Source organism: Lichenostomus cassidix, chromosome 4, assembly GCF_008360975.1.
Source record: "Lichenostomus cassidix isolate B80296 chromosome 4, HeHo_3.0, whole genome shotgun sequence".
Taxonomy (NCBI): Eukaryota; Metazoa; Chordata; class Aves; order Passeriformes; family Meliphagidae; genus Lichenostomus; species Lichenostomus cassidix.
In genome coordinates, this window is record NC_139484.1 from 44,720,735 (window position 1) to 44,740,584 (window position 19,850).

Consider the following 19,850-nt stretch of genomic DNA (forward strand, 5'->3'; position numbering starts at 1 on the left):
AAATTGCATATATAGATAACGGGAATGACACATGAAAAACCAAACAAACATACCCAACACCCAACCCAGACCCGTGCTTGTTGGTACTTTTCACCGCCCCTCCGCATAATTAATATATTCGCGTTTCCTCCCACTCTCCCAATGGGCTACCAGCTGCAGAAGTCCTGAATAGAGAGCTTAATTGGGCTTTGTCATGCAGAATACCTCCATTTTCTATAGCAGGTTACAAAGGGGCTCTTGGCAGACGTGGCGGGCTCCTCTGGCGACTGCGGGTCCTGCCTGGATGAGCCCAACACCTCCGCGCACGGCGCAGGTAGCGCCGCCGCCTCCAGCCCTCCTGCGCACGGCCACGGCCACCAGCCACCCTCCAACCCATCGCCCCGGGCGCAGGCTCACCTCCAGCCCAGCGCTGCCCGCAGCTGCCCCGTGCAGGATCACAGCTCCTTTTCCGCTGCTCCCCGGGCTGGTCCCAAACGGCCCCGGGACACTCCGATTTGGCCGGATCCCTTTCCCTTTGCGAACACGGCAAGAATGCCAGACAGAGTTTGTTTCCGACACGACCTTTTATTAATACTCTGACCTTATGATCAAGTGTCCCCATTTCAAATTTCCCAACAAATTGGTGTGGTGAGGGTTAATTGGCAAACCCCGGATTCAAAAGAGTTTTGCCATTATGGGCTAATCATACATTCTCTATTTGATATAAATTATGTAGAGTAGGGAGTGTCAATATTCACCGTGAATTACAGCTAATTATAATTTGGAATCCAAGCTACTACTTCTGCCCATTGATTGGCATTGCTTTCTTCAGACTTATCTTTTCCCCCTCTTGTTTCTTGTTTTGACGGTTTAAATCCAGGTCTGTATGACATAGAAAGCTAATAAAATTCTCATTTCATTGTTAATCTGATTTCATCGCAGTATAGGTTTTACCCTCACACCTGCGTAGCAGGGTGTAATTCCATTAATAATAATGATAAAAAACCCTAAATCAACATATTCATTGCATGTCTTTTCCCTGATGATATATTGTGAGCAGTGAGAGTTGAAAAAGAGCCATTTATTCTCACCGTGAATGAGTCTGCCTGGAACTGAAGACTTCACCTGCCTCCTCAGTCAATTAGGAATGTATCGAAAATTCTACCAGAAAACGAGTTAAATTAACCGTTAGCTAATTTCCTTGTGTCCCTCCTACATAATCCCCCCTTTTCAGCTTGCCCCAGAAATTACCACATGTTGCAAGGTTCAAATAGTGCCTAATGAAACAGTGACTAAATGGTTCTCTCAAACCCACAGTGAAGCCCTTTCGCTGTGCCTTCAAAGCCTGGGGGGCTGCAGCGGTTGGGGGTCCCCATCTTAAAAAAGATTTTACATCTATATATATAAAATAATTATCGAGTTTGGCAGCAAAATCTCCCCCGGCAGGGCTGCGCCGTCCCTCCCTTCTCACCGCGCACACTCGGGGGCTGCAAAGTTGTCCCACCAGAGCAAGATGCCCGTGGGAAGGGCCGGTGACAGGAGGGGACAGGACCACGGAGAGACTGCGCGTACACGCGGTGTGAACACGCATGGGTTGCCTGGGGAATTCCATACAACTTTATTTCCAACACCCTGCGTCGGTACTTCTCCCGAGGGTGTAGAAACTGGTTTGGAAAGACCGCCCCTTGTATTGCCGGACTCTGCCGGGAGGCAGCGTTTCTCCCCGGGGTGTCGAGGTCTCTTTTTCGCCTTCTTTACGTTCACACAGAGGCGGTGCGTTTTCCCCTATTTTATGCAGCTAAATTGTAAACCTCGATTTTACCGAGGTTCCTTAATTTCAAGACGGGAAGAAAAAAGCAGCCCCGGGTCGGCAGTCTTCTGTGTAAAAGCCTCCGAAGAGAAGCTTTGCCCCGTAGTTACAAGCTCTCATTCCTGTCTAAAGCGGCTTCACTGAAGTGTCATCTACTGAAACTCAGTGAATTCCGCAAAGAGAGTAGAGTCACTTATTTGAAACGGTAAGGCTAATACAAAGTCATCAAAGCACTATGGTTCTTGTCTTTAAGTGACAACCCTCTTTATTGAACTGTTTGAAATACGCCTCCTGCTTTTCAATGTCTCTCTATCCATCTTTGTCTGCTCTTCAGAAAAGCAGACAATATAAAGCAAAGCCTGGCGAGCTCCCCACGCTCTGACTTGGGCAGTGCCAACGTTAGCCTTGAAATTGTCACTCCTTCATTAATCTGAAACTTGTTATTTTTCCAGAGCACACAGCACACGCTTCCGATCTCTTTGGGTTCTCTTCCAACAGTTTAAATCCCCCCGGACACGCCGGCTGGGGTCGGGGCAGGGGGGAGGCGTGGAGGGGCCGAGGCCGGCGCATCGCCCTGAGCGGGGCCGGCTGCGAGGCGCTCGGGGGGCGGAGAGGGGCGCGGAGCAGATCCTGCGTGAAATCGGCCCTTTCACGGCGAGGCCGAGCGCGCTGCAGCGCGGACACACGCCCCGAGCTTTTCCGAGTGGCACAGTGGGTTTGGGCTGTTTGTTATTCCGCTGTCATGCGGGACTCCTCGGCAGCTGCCCGGCGCACGGCTTTCCGCCACCGGCGGAGGCCCGGCGGAGCGAGGGCGCCTTCCCAGGGCCGGGGTCCCACCGAGGACCACCGGGCCTGGGCTGCCGACCTTCCCCGGGGGTCAGAGCGGATCCCCAGAGCGAGACCGGATTCAGCCGACGGAGGTGCGCGGAGGCTGTGGGGTGCGCTTCCCGCCCTGGTACTTAACATGCTTTTCGAGTAGCCGCCAAAACCTAACGGCATAGTGGAAGAAAAAGAGAAAGGAAAAAAAAGAGGGGGTGGTGGTTTATGGCTGGCTTTTCCCCCGAAGGATTGCGTGCGGTCATCTTCAGGCTCCGAATCCAGAATGGGAGTGCTCCCCGCCCTGCCCGCGTCCTCCGAGCTGGTGTCAGGACGCTCGCCAGGGTCCCGGAGCGGTGGTAACAGGACTCGCCCCTTCGTGGCCATCTTATCCCCATGGGCACAACAGAAACTCTCGGAATGGGCCTGATCCTTTCTGGCCGTAGCTTCGTCCTGCGGCTGAGCTGTCGGCTGAACGGTGCAAGAGGGAACAAGAGCTGCGGGCAGCAGCCGAGCCACCGAGCAGTGCTGCTGCCGATTCGGGTGCCCCTGCCGTGTCCCATGGGGGTTGGGTCCGTGGGAGCGGCGGGAGTAGGAAATTAGGTCTAAGTAGAGGTGAATGCAGCGGGATTAGGCAGACCGTCCCCTCTCTGCCCTAGCTCTAGACGGGATGTACTGAGGAAGGAGGGTTTCCCTCAGTCCCCTGCTCTGGATCCCTGCACTGTGAGCCCTCCTTTCCATGAGTGCTTGGGGCCTGACTGATGAGGCCTAGCTTGCCCCATCCACCCCAGGGAGGGTGTGCAGCTGGCCAGACCACTGAGATCTTTGGTCTGGGAGTCTCTGGAGTGCACCTGCCACAGTGCCCCAGCTATACTGTGGGTGGGAGCAAGGAGCTGACCCGAGGCCCTCCACTTCCCCGAGTCCGGGGTAGAGGTGCGAGATACTGGTGATGGACATTTTGGCCAGAGCTGAGACAGCAGGGAAAGGTTTCAGCAGCGCCTGAGGGGACTTCAAGGCAGGACTCGAAAGAGCAGCCAGGGGAGCATGGGTGTCTTTGGCACTGCGAAGTCCAGCAACCCACGGCTGATGCTGTCTGTGGGCTAACACATCTGATCAGGGCATGGGAGCAGGTTCAACTGGGGGATCAACCAGCAGAGAAGTTGGTGCTGTGAGTCTGATCTTGGCCATGCAGACCATGCAATCCTCAAGATGGACTTTTTCTTTTTCGGATTTTTTTTAATGGAAAAGAGTTAAATTGAATTACAGTAAGTAAATAAATATCTCAAGGGGAAAGATCTGCTAACCCGACAGGTTACAGAAGGTCAGTAGCAGGGTCACTCATACAAACATGACTCACATCACTTGTGCAAATGCTCAGGCTTTAGTTGTGTGACCTCCCCCCTGAGGATTCTTGCTTGTGGGGGGTCCAGAACAGTGGCTTCTGGGGGCCCTCATTGACCCGTAAGGGCATTAGGGCTGTTCCATACCTGAAAGCCACCCAGGACACAGGCAACTCCTCTGCCACCAAGTTATGCCCAGGATGAGTGGCTCCGTCAGCAGCAGACAAAATAATCTGCTACATGCTTCTCTTCTCCTGCCTGGAGTGGGGCACTTCAGGTAGATAATGTACAGCAACTGCACCTAGGACCATGCCTGGGCCATATCCGATGCTAAAAGTGGGAATAAGGATGGGAAGTTGCATGGAGCCTCATGATGTGAGAGCAGTACAGCAGTGTCAGTCTGAACTGCTCCATGGCTTTGTCCTCAGCTTTAACACAGAATTGAATTTACGACTCTCATAGGAGTGATGAAGACATATGCAGTCATGTTTCCAGTGCCCTGAAACATCACTGAGACAAGTACCAAAGCAAAGTGAGAGATTAGCATTTGCTTCTTATTCAGAGAATTCAAGAAATCCAACATTCACATTGAGTGGTAAAAGGAAAAAGCTGTTGTCCAGGTGCTGTGCCATATCCCCTAAGACTTTCAGACTCTTGTATAGCTTGTGTAGCCAGCCTTGTTGCTGGCCATACCCTCCACCTCCAGGGTCTGCCTCAAGCAGGTCTGCCCCCCTGGATAATCTCGTTCCACCTGCAGATATCCTCTTCCAGCAAGCTGTTTGGCAAAAGACATCACTCTGTCCCCCAGTTACAGGTCACCTGATTCCTGACAGAGTGGATAGCAGCAGCTGAGGTCTCCCCTGGGTCTGCCCCTCCCAGCTCACTGCTCAGCTCTGCAGAACTCATAGGAACTCAACATCTTGGAGACTCTCACAGAGCTGTCATGTTGGCCCACTGATTGATATTAATCACAGAGTTTACAAGTTATGAGGGAATGAAAATAAGTTGCAGACAGATAAGCACATCCGACTGCATAATCCTTATTTCCATAGATAACTAACTGTATGAGGGAGATTAAATAGGGAGCTGAACACTGTCTGTCTGAGGCACTGGATGTGTGAGGGGACAAAATTGAACTTCACACTTTGTGGGAGGAAAAAAAATGATAGAAAAAAGAAGGGGAGGGGGGAAAAACCCAACATATTTTAATGTAAATTTGTCTACATTTCAAAATGTTGAATGCTGGATATGGAAACCCTACAATACTTTTCCTGAAAATTAGGGTACAGTCAACTTCCAGTGGTGCTCCTGTCACACTGACTTTGCTCAGTGCCAGGTTCAGGTCATGCTGATTGTATCAGCCTTCTGAGATGTGTCAGGGCAAAACATCGCATCATTCCTCTCTTCCAAAGTTTTTTGCATGAAGCATTTACTTTGAAAGAAAATTAATATTTTCCCAACTGTCTCAATGACAGTTTACATGTGATTATGATGATTATGATAATAATAATATGTTACAATTACCTCCCAACCCTTGAAAGATATGTGCAAGCATTTATTACTACAAGAAAGAGCAACTAACTTAATTTTCCTATTATTTTTAAGAAATTGCTAAATACTGCAAAGAAGAGAAACCTTGCTGTGTATCTTCTAGAAACAGAGGGAAATACCAATTTATTCACTGAAGAGCATATTTCCACAGAGTTACACTGAGAACAGATACACTCTATCAAGCGATTCTTTGGGATTTTAAAATATCTTTGAGTTTTTCAGTCTTAGATTTCAAAGTCTGTGATGCTTTTTCTCATCCAGGAAAGCTTTGCCTTCCCAGGCTGCTGCAGGTCTGTTATAGTATGGGATGACACTGCTGAGAGGGTGGGCAGTACTTTCTGTGGAACTAACACCTCCTCCCAGAGCTTCAAGGTTGGAAAAGGACCACTGTAGTTATAGAAGCAAGCTAGACACAGGTGAACTGAAGCAGAGAATCAACAGTTTCCACATTCCACCTCAGCAGATTTTAGGGGAAGAGGAGACAAACCCCTCAGACAGACCCTCCATGAGGTCCCCTGGGAGGGAGTCACAAAGGCCTCAAGACTTTGGCTCTTTCATCTCCTCGTCGTGGCAAGTGAGAGGACTGCCACTTGAGTAAACAATATCCCCAGCCACTCAGGTGGCATGTGGGCTGCTGGCCTCTGTAGTCAGCTCAGGCAGTGAAATGTCGTGATATGGAACAGTGAGATTTTCTGTTTGTTTTCCAAGTCCAGGCTAGAAACTTCGTCCTGTCTTTCCTTTCCCTTCCTGTTACACGTGGGTGTGTTGCCTCTGCCTCAAGCCCTGAAGCTGGTCCTGGCTGTGGGGCAGTGCCCACCCCAGGCTCTTTCCATCCTACCCCAGCCCTGCCCATGCGCCTGGCCTCTCCTCCAAGACAGTCAAGCAGTGCAAGTGTAACAGTGTTGGGGCTGCCTCTCTTTTCAGCATCCAGGGTGCTTGCAGTAAGTCAAACTGGAGATATACCTCTGAGCTGAAACTCCGAAGATAGGGACCAAACACAGGAAATATAGGGATTGTTGAGGGAATTATGTACGGAAAATACTTTGGTACAGTTTCAGAGGTCGAAGTCAAAAATGTATATTGAATTAGTATAAAATCCACCCAAGGAAAAGGCGAGAGAAATAAAATAACCTGCAAAAGGCACTTCAGATTTGCTCATATACTGTCTGCCAGTACTGCAGGGACTAGGAAAAAAGTTATAAAGGGGTTCATGTGGGACTGACTAGCTCCAGCTCCATCCCACTCTGCACCAGTCCCCTGCAAGGAGCTCAGGATGGGCTGCCCAAGTCAGAGGCAGGATGGGATCTGTGGCTGGGCGCTGCCAGAGGCCAATTGCAGAGCACTTCAACCACGTCTCAGCCTAACCTCACGAGCAGGTTTGCAATCAGATCTTCTCCCTAAGCCTGGTCAGGGCACTTAGTGAAATCAACAACGAAAAGAGCAAACGCTGTTCCGGCGCCTGAGAGAAAAAAAAAATCCCTGATCTTTGCTTCACATCAACCTCTATAACTTAAGTGGAGTTTCAGCCCGGTGAAGGGTCGATGTGTGCAGCCAGCCCCCTCGGTGAGGGAAGAGCCGGGGTGACCAGGCTGGGCAGCATTGCCCCGGCGGGGCGCGGGATGCGCCGAGCCCAGCCCTTCGCCCCAGCCCCGTGCAGTGATCGGCGGCCCCGGGCCAGCGGTAGCCGGGTGCCCCCGATGCGGTGCCGCCGGGCCAGCAGACGGGAGAAAGCTGTCAGTCGTCGGGAGGGCGTGCGTTGGCTCCGGCTGGGAAAGAACACAAAGCTGCTGGACTCAGAGGACCGGCTGTATTTGCATTCCGGCCGGAGCGGAGTCCCCCCCTTCTCCACCCCCCAGCCGTCCCGAGTCACAGGGGAACAGAAAACATGTTCGTGTTAGTAGCCGATGGCTTTTATTTTTACTCTTCACGGAGATGTGACACATATACAGCGATTCTTTCACCATACGAAGGACAAGGACTGCAAAGAAAAGCACCTTGCCCAGCCACTCCACCTTCGCTGCTGCGACTGGGCTGGCACCTGGTGGGGGGAAGGAGGAGTCGGGGGGGGAGGGGAGGGTAAGAAAAAAAAATTAAATTCTCGTCTGACCTCATTTATTTAAATAAATATAAATATAATTTTTATATAAAACTATTCACAGAGGAAACAGCCGTCCCAAACCCAAACGGCCGATTTCTATGACTTTTCTTATTTTTGTTAAGAAGTCCGTCCAGAAGGTTCTGTACAGGTTTTAGTTTGCTTTTCAGTTTTTTTTGTGTCTCGCCTTTCAGTTTCAAATACGTTTGTTTTTATCCTTTAAATTGCCTGTGGGGATATAGGGGAAGGTACCCAGGGCCATGCGAGCCCTGTCCCATGTTACATTTTAGAAAGAGCAGGTGCCCTCTCCTGGGGTTACATAAATAACGTTTTCGTTGAACTCTCAAGACTAAAACATTTACATTCCGAAAATATATTTATATATATATATATCTTTCTATTACTGCAAATGAGTGACAATTAACCTCCGCGGCGGCTCGGGCCAGCCCGCTGCAGGTTAGCGGTGCCAGGTAAGCCGCCGTGCCGCCACCTCGCTGCGGGCTGGGACCCGGCGGCGGGAGCGGAGCTCTGAGCTGGGTTTATAACGGGGAGATCTCTTTATCCTCGGTAGCCGATGAGGGGGATAGAGACTCTTCATCCTCCGACCGGGGGTAATGCCCCTGGCTGCTGCTGCACTTGCAGCCCCCGTGCGAGTTTCGTTGGGTGCCTTTGCCTTCTTTTTTGTGCTTCACCCTCCTGTTTTGGAACCAGATTTTCACTTGCTTCTCGGACAGGTTCAGGTACGTGGCTATCTCGATCCTCCGCAGCCGGGACAGGTACATGTTGGAGGAGAATTCCCTCTCCAGCTCCAAGAGCTGGGTACTGGTAAAAGCAGTCCTCATCCGCTTCCCATTTTGAATTTGGCTGGATTCGGACCCTCCTGAAGGGGAGAGAAGCGCGAATTTAAGCGGGACAGGGGAAAGGGGTGGGGGAGAGAGATAGAGAAAGAGAGAGAGAGGGAGAAAGAAGACATTCCCCAGCAGCTTTCCGACCCGGGGCTGCCGCTCTCCCTTGGGGGCACCCCTTCTCCCGCTATCCCCCCTCCCCGGCGGCCGCAGGGCTCCTACCCATGCTGAGGCAGTGAAACCTCCGGGGGTCGCTGACGCTGTAGGTGGTGGCGGCGCAGGCAGGTGGGTGATGCGCAGGGTGTCCCAGGGCGGCGGCGGCGGGCACCGAGGCGGCGGGCGGCGGGTGCTGCGGCGGGTGGTGAGCGTGGCCGGTCCGCGGGCAGCACTGGGCCTCGCCTGCGGCGGCGGGGAACTGGCTCTTGAGCAGAGGGATGGCCCCGCCGCCGCCGCCGCCGCCGCGGGAGGAGTGCAGGTGCGAGGTGACACAGAGCGGGCAGACGCAGAAGGCGCCGCTCTTGCGGGACGGGCAGCCCGGGCCCGACACCGACATGACGAGGGGGGAAGGCATGCTGAGAGGGATGAAGAAGTCCTGGCCGTGATGATGTTCAGGAAGGGACGGAGCCGGCCTCGAGGAGTCTTTGATGATTAAGGAGTCGACATAGAAGGAGCGGGACATTGCGAAGGGCTGCGAGGCCGGGGGTGGCTCTCCCAAAGTCGGGTTTTTCCTGCTTGGCCAAGTTGCCACTGAAGTCCTGGCGAGTCGAGAAGGTGCTTATGTTTGAGAGCTGAACAAAAGGGTCCCTGGAGAGGGCTGGTCTTAAAGTCCCCCCGCCTGGATCCCCTGCGCCGGGGTTTTATATCAACTATTTAAACACGTGATGGCTGAAAGCCTCGCAGATCTAAATCTCCCCGGCTTCCCAGGCCGGCAGGAGAGGCTGCCGGGGGGGACCAAAGCAGGGTAGGGGAGGGGGGCAAAGTGTGCGTGCTTGCTCGTTGCCCGATGACTTCACTCCTTTGCCTCCGCCTCAAATAAATTATAGGAGCAGAGAAAGCGGGGAGGGGGCGGCTGCCCCGCGGCCCCGTCACACGCCGCGCTCGCAGGCATAACCCTCTGTCAACACACCCGGGATGCTGGGCATAAAATTAATCGGAAGGAGTTTCTGCTCGGGGCTGTTCCCCGAGGAGAATGCTCCTTTCCCCCGCCGGCAGAGTAAGAGAGGTGAGAGCAGGTGATGAGCTGAAACAAGCCGTTCAACACCGCCCCCCCCACCCCCAGTAAAATAACATTCAAAGGGCCGTGGATCCCACGGAGGCCTGGGACCAACACCTTTCCACAGTCCGGCCCACTCCCTGCACTCAGGAGTCTTCAGGAGGCCCTTTCTGCATCAGAGCAGCCGGGGACACAGATGCAGCCATAGATATAAAGTTAGAGACGGCGCGCGTTTGTGTGTCCGCGCATACATATGCATGTAGGATGGGTTGGGTGGCTTTTTTTTCTCCTCGCCCTTTTCACCTCGAGTGAATCTTGCCAAATTGGCAATTACTGCAACGGACAAAGCCTTCAAATATCTGGACACTTCTCAGTCAAACGGTATCAAAACGGAAAACTTCCAAGCGAACTTCCCCGCCCGCTCCAGGACCGCAGCGCGCAGCGCTAATGAAAAGCGAACATGTCAGGGAGGGATTCTTTGATCTCCACCAAGTTTGCTGAAGCAATCATTCAAAGTAAAATTGGATAAACAGCTAAATACGGTCGGTGGCTCCGAAGCATTTCAGAGTGCATTAAAAAGCCAAGGTATTCGCAGCATATTACGCGATTTTCCAATGACCTGTTTTATGGGAGTTTAAGAAGAGACTTATCGTTAATAGAAGGACGATCGCGCTCTTGTTTAGCAGATGCGAAGCGGCGTTTGAAACAGACTGTGGATCCCATCCCACTTGACACGGGAAAGGGAAGTGACAATTGCGCTCTAAAGCAGAAAACACAGACTACGCCTGATTACCAGAGGCTGAACAGAAACTTGGGTGTGCAGCAATTGTGTTCAGAAGCTGTTATCTTGCGCAGGGGCCGGGCCGGGCCGCGGACATCCTACCAGCCCTCCCGCACACCCACTCTCCCGCTGTTAAACCCAGCAAAATAAAACCGCCTTCTGATGGAGCCGGCATTTCCTCGCCCCTGGGACCAGCGAGGTTTGGCGGCGCAACACGAGCCTTGCGAAGAAAGGGCCAGGCCTCGGCCGGCTGTGCTGCGCTGTCCCGTCCTCATTCCCATCCCCAACCTGCCCCGGGCAATGCCACTCTACGGGCCCCCCTGAGCAGGGGCAGACTCTCCCCCAGCCCTTCTCCCCTTTCCCCCCGCACCTCCCCGGGCTGGCACTATGCAACAGCGTTTTTAGGGACCCTCCGTACTCAGTGATCTGAGGATTTATGGATAGCAATTAAAGTTTTATGAATTGCAGCTGAGGCTGGTTATGTGGCTATTTGAATGTGATTAGAATTCAATTAGAAAGTGTTTACCGGCCGGCGGGGGCTCCGGAGTGTAAACAGACAGCTATTCCAGCAATGCGCTAATCCTGCGTCTTGTGACAACAATTAGGGGCTCGCGGGGTTTAGGCGGGTCGGCTCCAACCTCACCTACTTTTTCCCAAACTGCTGCCCAGGGCTCAGCCGAGGCCCCGCAGCCGCCGGGCCCCAGAGCCCCAGCGCTCGCTGCCCGCGCCGCCACCGAGGCCCTGCAGTCCGCAGGCTCGGGGGGACCCGGGGGCTCTGCCTCCGGAGCTCCGGTGGGGCCGGTGAGATTCTAGTCGTGGTCACCGTGCACACACATTGCATTTTTTGGTCCGGCTCTTCCCGTTTAAAGGAAAGCATGTCTGGAGAAGATTTGAACTAATATCTGAATTTGATTTTAATTTTAAAATTAATTTATTTATTTAATTTTTTGTTTTCCTTTAAGAAAGGCTATTCTGGAAAATGAAAATAATGACAACAATGATAATACAACCCCAAACCTCAGTGGAAAAAGCTGTCTGCAGTGATAGAGTAGATCTGGGGAGGGGGCTGTCGCAAGGGAAGGCAGACAGAGCAAAAATCGGATCAAAACTGCAATTTGTAATTGTTATAATAAACCAAATGCAGTGATAAAAGAGAAAGAGAGAGAAAAAAATCACTAAGAAAAACCCACCCCTGAAAGCCAGAGCAAGAAAAGAAGTCATTTGAAAGCAAAGACATCCCAAACCAGGCGGAATGATGCAAGGCGTGCGCCCACATCACATCGGCCTCGTTACAATTTTATTTTTCAATAATTCTGTCCGATAAAATTTCATTGTCCATTAAGTAATCCCCGAAATGAGAGCTCTTATGAGCCTATAATGAGCTCTAATTGCTACGACTGGGAGAGCCACGTGGAAGGATTTAGAAGGTATTAAGCAGTTGGGTACAGAGCACAGGCTGTTACCTAGCCATTACTTTCATAATTCAAGGAGAAAATTAGTCCTTTTAAGGGAAAATCCTTTGATTCCCTTCATTCTGCTCGGGGTGACACAGTATAGCTTTGTCTGCCTTTAGTTCAAGACAGTGTAACAAATGAGAATGTAACGAAATTGCCCCCTTTTGAAAGTGGAGCAGTTCAAAAAGGACATCAGAGCCGATCCCCTGGTCCGCCGAGCGCAGGACTGGGTGCTGGTCCCTCTTTTCTTCCAGATGTCTCTAACACCTTTATGTAGAAGAGATTCACGGCTTAAATGACAAAAGCAACTCTTTCCCTTCCATCCCCCAGCCCCCGCAGCTCCCGACAGAAGAAAAAGCAATGCCCGCCCGGAGAAAGCGTCGGCTTTCAGGCGCGCATCTCCGTGGAGTTCACGGGAGGAGCTACCTCAGTGGAAAGCTCTGCAGCCCGGGAACACGTTTCGAGCAGAAAAAAAAAAACAAAAACCACCAAAACCCAAAACAGCAACCCCAAAACAGCTCCTGCAGAGCAGCCGTGGTCGCAAACTTCACACCGGGGTGACACGCGGTGGCTCCGGGCAGGATGCGCCCCGGACTGGGGCAGTTTCCGCACGGGAAAGTCCCGCTCAAAATAAAGCCGTGCGTGGGTAAGCGAGGGGCCGCGGGCTCCTGCGCTATAATCGCATTTATTCACTACTCTAACATTGATTTCCTATTAGTTTCCAAAGTGATCGGCGATCCCGACGCCGGCCTTTCTGAAGTGAACGCAAGCAAAAGACAGGACTTGCCCCCAGCTCCCATTAAGGAGGTCATTATAAAAGCGTGAACAAGTCTATTAATGTTTTATTGAAAGCGCATCGTTAACTTGTATCCATCCTTTTCTGAAAGTGGCATTGTGATATTGCTGTCTGTGGCACATCTTACCCAATATAGCTCGAGATTTCTCCATTATCTGTAACCAAGCAACACTTTCTGAATACCAAAAATTGAAAAGAACCGCTTAGTCTTCAAGAAAGTCCTCAATAATAGTGGAAAAGAACAAAGATCCAGGAGACAACAAAATGCCACAGGGGTGACTTTTCATGAGCAATTATCTCTCATTAATCAGAAGAACAGCTGCAATATTAATTTTCTCTCTTTCTTCCTCTCTTTTCACAGTCCCCAACATTTGAATAATCATAAATTTTGATTTCATGGAGTAGCAACATTGCCAGCGACTTCCAGACAGAAGCTACCTAGGCAGGGCGTACGCTTTGCACATAGCTCTTATTTTAAGGCTGCCAAAGAATAAACTGAAGAAAAGAAAAGAGAGGAAAAGTCTGGATTGCTTTTCCCCCCTCCCTTTGCCTCGGAGCACGGATTAAACCAGCAGCCCCTTCCCTCCACCCCTGCCGCTTTCACTCATGGAGAGTAACAGGCGAAAGTACCGGGTGTCTGCGCCAGCTTCAAGCGTGGGAGTTTCTACAACCTCGCTGTCCATTTAACTTCCAAACATGAAGCCAAGCGTTGTAGATCTGTCCAAAGAGACAATCTTTGGGCGTAACACGCATTGTGAGACATCAAAAGGCCGTGGCGTTATGCGCACTGAGAAGCGCATTCAGCACGAAGGGTGCAATGCCTCTCTTTTCAGGGGCTCAGCCGCGGATTGTTTAACAAGTGACGTCGCCGCGGCAAGAAAACCGCGCTTCTCCAAAGATAAGGATGTAACATTAAATCTCGCTTTTTTGGATTTCAAAGAATCTCATTAAGGGCAGGGGCCGGAGGCCGCCAAGCCGGGAACAGGAGCCGTGCCCCAGGGATGTGAACTCTCAGTGCCGCCTGAGCAGCTCCTCGCTGCCTGGGGGAAGAGGGCAGAGCCGAGGCCGAGACCCCACCACCCCTCAAACTCTACCCATCTTCGGGGCATCCGCCTTTCCCTCCTCGGCCCCGGAGGGCAGGGGCGCGAAGCCTCTCTCCGGAGACCGACTCGCAGCCCGGCAGCGGCCAGCGGGCTCACCCAAGGGTTTGCGGGCTCACTACGGGCTGAGGAGAGAGAGAGGGAGGGAGGGAAGGCAGCTTCTCCCCTTTCCCCGCAGATGAAGATCCTCGGTGACCTTCCCTTCCGTGAGAGATTTCCTTTGCCTTCATCCTTGGTCATAAATGACCCCACCTAGATTTGGCACGGCAACCCCCTCTTCCCTCCAGGAAATCGGGTCTGTTTCCGAGGAAATGAAAGGGCGCCCTTTCCCTCAGGAAGGACAAGCCCCTGGCTGCCCTTCTCGGGACTGCCGAGCCCCTGTTGCCCCAGTGCCTTATCGCACCTCGTGGAGTGGGAGTGGTGGTGGATGGAGGGACACGGAGCTCCAGCTGGAGCGGGAGAGCCCCCTTCCCTAGGAAGAAACTTGCTACCTTCTTCAACAAGCCCTTAGCAACTTATGGAGAGATGATGCTGCTCCACGTTGTTGGAGCATTTCACGAAGTCACTTTTTCACATGATTAGCAGCAAATTTCTACATCAGTCCTTTAGGGCAACTACGATCACTTGCATTTGAATGAGTGCTTCAAAAATGTTCCAGCAGCAGCCTTCATCCGCTCTCTCCCTTCACAGCCCAGTTCAGTGCCTTTTACCTGCAGGCCTACAGTGACAACTGTCCTTCATGTAATGACCAGCCAGAAGGCTTAATTCTGTTACACATTTTATTTGGAGTGGAAACTTTCATTATTCACTTTTGGAGGTTCTCCCTCAAGTCAATCAGGTCTGCTCATCTATATGCAGGTGTAGGCCTTAATTCTCTCCCTCTTCAACTCTCCTAAAAAGAGTGTTAGCACTTTAATGTGTTCCCTTCAGTGTCTGGAAGTAAAAAAACTCCTGTCTGTGTTCCTCACCACAGCGCCCTTCTACAAGAGATTGTGTGAAGGAGACAGAAGAAGAAATTGCACACTGAGATTGTTAGCCAGTCTTGTCTGCTATTTCTGAGTCTGCCTTTGCCATGTCTCTAGTACTCTTCAGGTATGGGGTAGCATCAGAACAAGGATTCAAAATGCTGCTGTGGACTCTAGAACACATGAATCATGGCCTGTTTTTCTTCTACGACAAATCAACACCAAAGTGACACTTTGTAGTAATACAGGCCCCAATCCAACAAGGAACATGAGATTCTGTGTAATACTTCTTCACTTCTGTGTAATACCACTCCATCCCACTCCATTTCTACCCTTGAAATTCAGGCCTCATGCATTTTAATCCTTAGGTGTCATGGTTAGCATTCGGCTTGACAATGACCAAGAAGCAGTTTTTTGAATTTTATACTGGAGGAAGTGTCACATTTTTTTAAACCAGATTAACAGGAATGGACATTAAATGCTGATTGTGAGAAAAATGATGAGGTCATCAAGCATATAATCATATTGCAGGAGGCAACTACTTAACAGTCAGAAAACTGTGTGAATTTTGAGTTCACGCAAACTAAACAAATAAAATTGTTATAAAAAATTTCTTTCTTTTTCCTGCAATGAAAGTAAGGATGTGGGATAGTTCAAGAGCTGTAGACTGATGAAGGAATTACCTAATGAGAGATACCACTCCTCCAAATTCAGAAAGCAGAGAGGAATACATTTATTAAGGAGTTCCTCAAGGATAAGTATCAGAAGCAGTTGAATTACTTTGTTTAATTTGTTTTCTTGCCACAGCCAGTAGGACTTCACTATTCATAGGAAAGAGATGAAGCCAGTAGCTGTGGAGACTGGAGTGTCATACAGGAAGAGGTGCAATGATTAAGCCAACATGTGCTAGGAGCTCCATGGCTGAATATGACATTGTGACTGGGGTACCTGGACACATTAATCCATGTTTACAAAGCATCACTGTGGTATGGTCAGGTGACAGGTATCATAGAGCAGAACAGGCAAAGGCATTGCACTGAGGAGACAGAAATACTGTGCATGTGGACTCTGAAACATGCCAGCCATGCGTAGGGAAACCCATGTAGATGGTCAAAGCCCGTGACACTGTGGGTGGAGAAACTTGTCTGTGATAGCAGACAGTTTTTCATATCCATCTCAGACAAAAAACTAAATCAAAGCATATCCAGTGAGAAGCTTTAGAAGTACAGTATTAGAGGAACATGGAACCTCATGAGAAGACTCAGAGAGAGGAGTCATGATCGTTACATATACCAGTGAGGTAAATAACCACAAGAGAGAAGAGCTACTCCATCTGAAGAGGAGTATCGTCACAAGAACAGGTGGATACACTCCGGCCATGTAGAAATTTAGCATAGAAAAGAAGCAAAAAACCTTCTTCTAACTATGAGAGAAATTAAGTTCTGGAACTCCTTGTGGGATTTGTCAATGGGAATATGAAACAGAGTTAGGTTTAAGAGAAAACTTGACACATTTCTGACCATTATATAATAGCCCCCGAAGATGGTTTTTTTTTGAAGACACACAAACACTTAACATCCATTTTGAAATAGTACTTACTTAATTTTTACAGTTGTTGATTATTTGAGGGAATGTGTTGTCTAAGAAATATGCTGGATTTTTACTCCTAAAAACTAAGGTCCACAGACAACTTAGAGCAAGTCTGGAAGCAGTGCTCTGCTGCATCCTTCCTGTCTTCTGCCTTACACCATCCCTGTTCATTGCCTGTTTAGTGTTCTGGACACTGCCTCTGCTCCAAGAGGAGCTGTCACTTTTGTTTGGGGCTTCCCCTGTTTTTACATTTGTTGATTACATAAGATGTGTAATAAAAGCCATATGTGCCAAAATACTCAGGGTTTTCCATATGTCAGAATAAACTTTGGCCTGATTTTGATATAATCTGTAAACCTCTACAAGAAATAAACCAATCCTCTAATTTCTTCAGTTCCGTTTTCATAATATAGTCTTAGCTTTACCTGAGCAGCTGTTACGTGAAAACAAACATCTAATGCCTGTAGCTGGAATCGGCCCTTTATCATATTCATCCTTTTGTATGTATTTGTATCATCAATCTAAAATACAGGAACAAATCTGAAAGTTTCAGGAAGCAGAGTCTCAGTGAAGTACAGGCTAGAGGTACCCTACTTTTGCTTTCCTAAGAAGAAAGTAACATACTGAAGAAGGATACAATATGAGCATGTCAAAACAAAACCAAAATGAAGGTTTTTATTTGAAAATATAAAAAAAGTTTTGCACAGTCTGCCTCTTCTTATTTCTTGTGAATACATTATCCAAGCTTGTATTTGAAGCTTTCTGTTTGAAAAATCATGAAAACAAAATAACTTCATGTTTTATGATGTTGTGTAAGTATATTAGTTCAAAGTTTATTTAATATGCTATAATATTGAGCCTATAACAAAATCTAATGGAAAGAGAATGATAGGAGACTTCAAAATAATTTTACTAAGTTCAAAGCACTCTCCTAGGAAAAAAAAAGAAATACATTAAAATGAAAAAAACCACCCAAATCAACCAAAGAACCTAAGACAGTATGAAGCCTCTGAAGAAGGAAGAAGTATTGGAACCTACACTGGTAGAAGATGTAACCATGAAGGTATAAGTTACAAATTTTGTGTGCAAAAAAATTTACTATGATACATTGACCAGATGAATAAACATCAGCCAAAAAGGAGTCCAAAGTTTTAAGAGCAATTCAGACACAACTGTGTCCACATAAGGAGTCTGTGTTCTCTCTCTTACACTTCAGCTGAGCCAAAGAACTAATATTCCTGTTAAAACATGTATGCGTCTGGAATACAATTAACACTACAGTGTATAAGAGGTGTGACTGTCTGCACTCTCAGACATATTAAGACAGACTAGCCACAAGTCAGAAGATGGAAAGGTTTGGGTAAAACACTACTCTCAGTTCAGAGCTGTAAGACAAAATAACTCTGCAGCTATTTTGAATGGTGCAGTGGGAGTAGAATTTGGCCTGGTGTTTTCAAAGGTTAGTTAAACAAAATATGACCTTTTTCAGGCTAGGGGAACAAAAGAGGTCAGCTCATTCTCCAGAGCTACAAAAGGTCTTTCAAGAATACCAAAGAAATAAAAATAAAAGCCATGATCACACTTCCTAGATGCACAGATAGAAAAAACACTTTTATGTTAAGATACTACCCGGTGAAAAAAGCCCTGGGAGCATCCCAGTTAATAAAAAGTCCTGCCAGTAATTCACCCACTGTGTGAAAGGTGTACAGATTCAAACAATTTTGTCCAAGGTCCCAGAACAAGACAGTCGCAGAACTGGGATTTGACCCAAAATCTGCTATTTTTCAGCATCTTGCAGTATATAATAGTACTTCATAAGGCACCTTGAAGAATTGTAAAGAGTCTGCTGAATCTGATTGTATTTTAATAACTCATTGGGCAAAGGAAGCCTAATGCAGCTCTCCCATTCCTTTGTGGGTAAGAACTTACATAGGTTATACTGCTTGCAAGGACATTCTGGTACAAGCTGGACATTGCGTACAAACAGATCAGTTACCCAAACTTCACTGATTTAATTCTCTGCTGCAGGCTGGAATTGATGCGCTAGTCTCTTTGAGAGGAGCAAAACGCTACTCCAACATCTCGAATGAGATGCAGTGATTCTGATCACAAAGTAATACCTTTGAATCAGATGTGCTACTCTTTCCTCTGCTGCTTCTTTACATGCATAGCAAGAAACTGTAGCACTCACATAGTGATGGCATAAAGCACAGATTTTGACTGTGCTGCATCAGGTGATGCTTAGGGTGAAACTGCTAGCAGCCAAAAATGAACTTGAAGGAACTGGATCCTGAAGAAAGGCAATTTTTTCCAATGTCTCCCTTGCTTTGAAAGGAAAGTAAGTTTATTTTGAGGTTGCAGATTATTCCTCTCTCTCACGCTTCACCACACAGGTTGGAATTATTTGTTTTCTACCTCCCTTGAGGAAATCTTGCACTAGGAATGTAATATATTCTATTGTAAGTGAATTTGTCACACTTTAAACAACTCATAATAAGAATGTCTGTTTTTTCATGCTTTAAGGATCATGCTCCATACTATCAGAGAGAAAAAATATCTACTTGGAAGCAGAAAGGATGCTATTTTAAGATGTTAGAAAGGAAAGAAAATTGACAAATCTGAAAGAAACTGGTGCTAGAAATCTCTCTTTGCTTATATGCAATAGGAATGAATATGTTAGCATTCCCAAATATTAATGAACTTGAAAGCATTCATAGGAAATCTCAATTGTTCATGTTTTGATAATTTTAAATGAAAGACATCCTTCCCTGTTCTCTTTAGATCAACATTTGTCACAGTAACTAATGAGGAAGTAATTATAATGTAATTTGTCAGAATAATCTGACAGGCAAAGAATTATGTTCTCAATCCTAAAGGACTACATAGTTCTAGTTTTCCAACAGATTGGGTACATGTGGGTGGCATAACAGAGGGTATTTGCCTTTAAGCAGGATAAAAACTTTTGCACTTTCTATTCTCAAGAAAAAAAGGACAAAGGCATTGTCTAATTCTCTAAAATATGTTACATGAAGGCATTTCACCTTAATACAGATTAGCAAATCTTATTTTAACAATTTCATCATGTAAAAGCTACTTCTTTTTACAGTGACTTTGAGATTTATAGTTCAGTTGCAGTAGTTAAGTAGTCACCCACTGTTTCTTTAAGACAGTGAGTAAACAATTTAGTCATTCAGTCATATTTACCAAGAGGAAAACAGTTGTCTTCAGAATAAGTATAAACTACAAGAAGGCATTGAAGGATGGAAAAACAAAGAAACAAGAAAGAAAAAAAAGACATTAATTTAAAATCCCTGCTGGTGTTCAGGGAGGTGTGATTGTTCACTTCAATAACAGCTAGAGGAGGCCTGCATTTGTCATTGACCAGTTTGATCTGGGGTACGTTTTAGTTCATTTTGTTTAGAATAGAAGTTGATCACAGCTTTACCCAAGTAACGGCATCTGTATTTCTAATATATACAGCAGAGGACACAACTCACATTATTCCTTTATACCTG

General features: G+C 48.0%; 1 protein-coding gene across 1 annotated transcript; it reads right to left on the bottom strand.

Moving 5' to 3' along the window:
• Positions 1–8,056: 8,056 nt before the first annotated feature.
• GSX2 (GS homeobox 2) lies at positions 8,057–10,805 on the bottom strand. The gene is made up of 2 exons (XM_085058950.1): positions 8,659–10,805; positions 8,057–8,471 (listed from the first exon to the last, which is right to left on the bottom strand). Exons 1-2 carry the CDS (start codon positions 9,113–9,115, stop codon positions 8,131–8,133), a joined length of 798 nt encoding a protein of 265 aa, XP_084915076.1. The 5' UTR covers positions 9,116–10,805; the 3' UTR covers positions 8,057–8,130.
• Between the last annotated feature and the right edge of the window lie 9,045 nt (positions 10,806–19,850).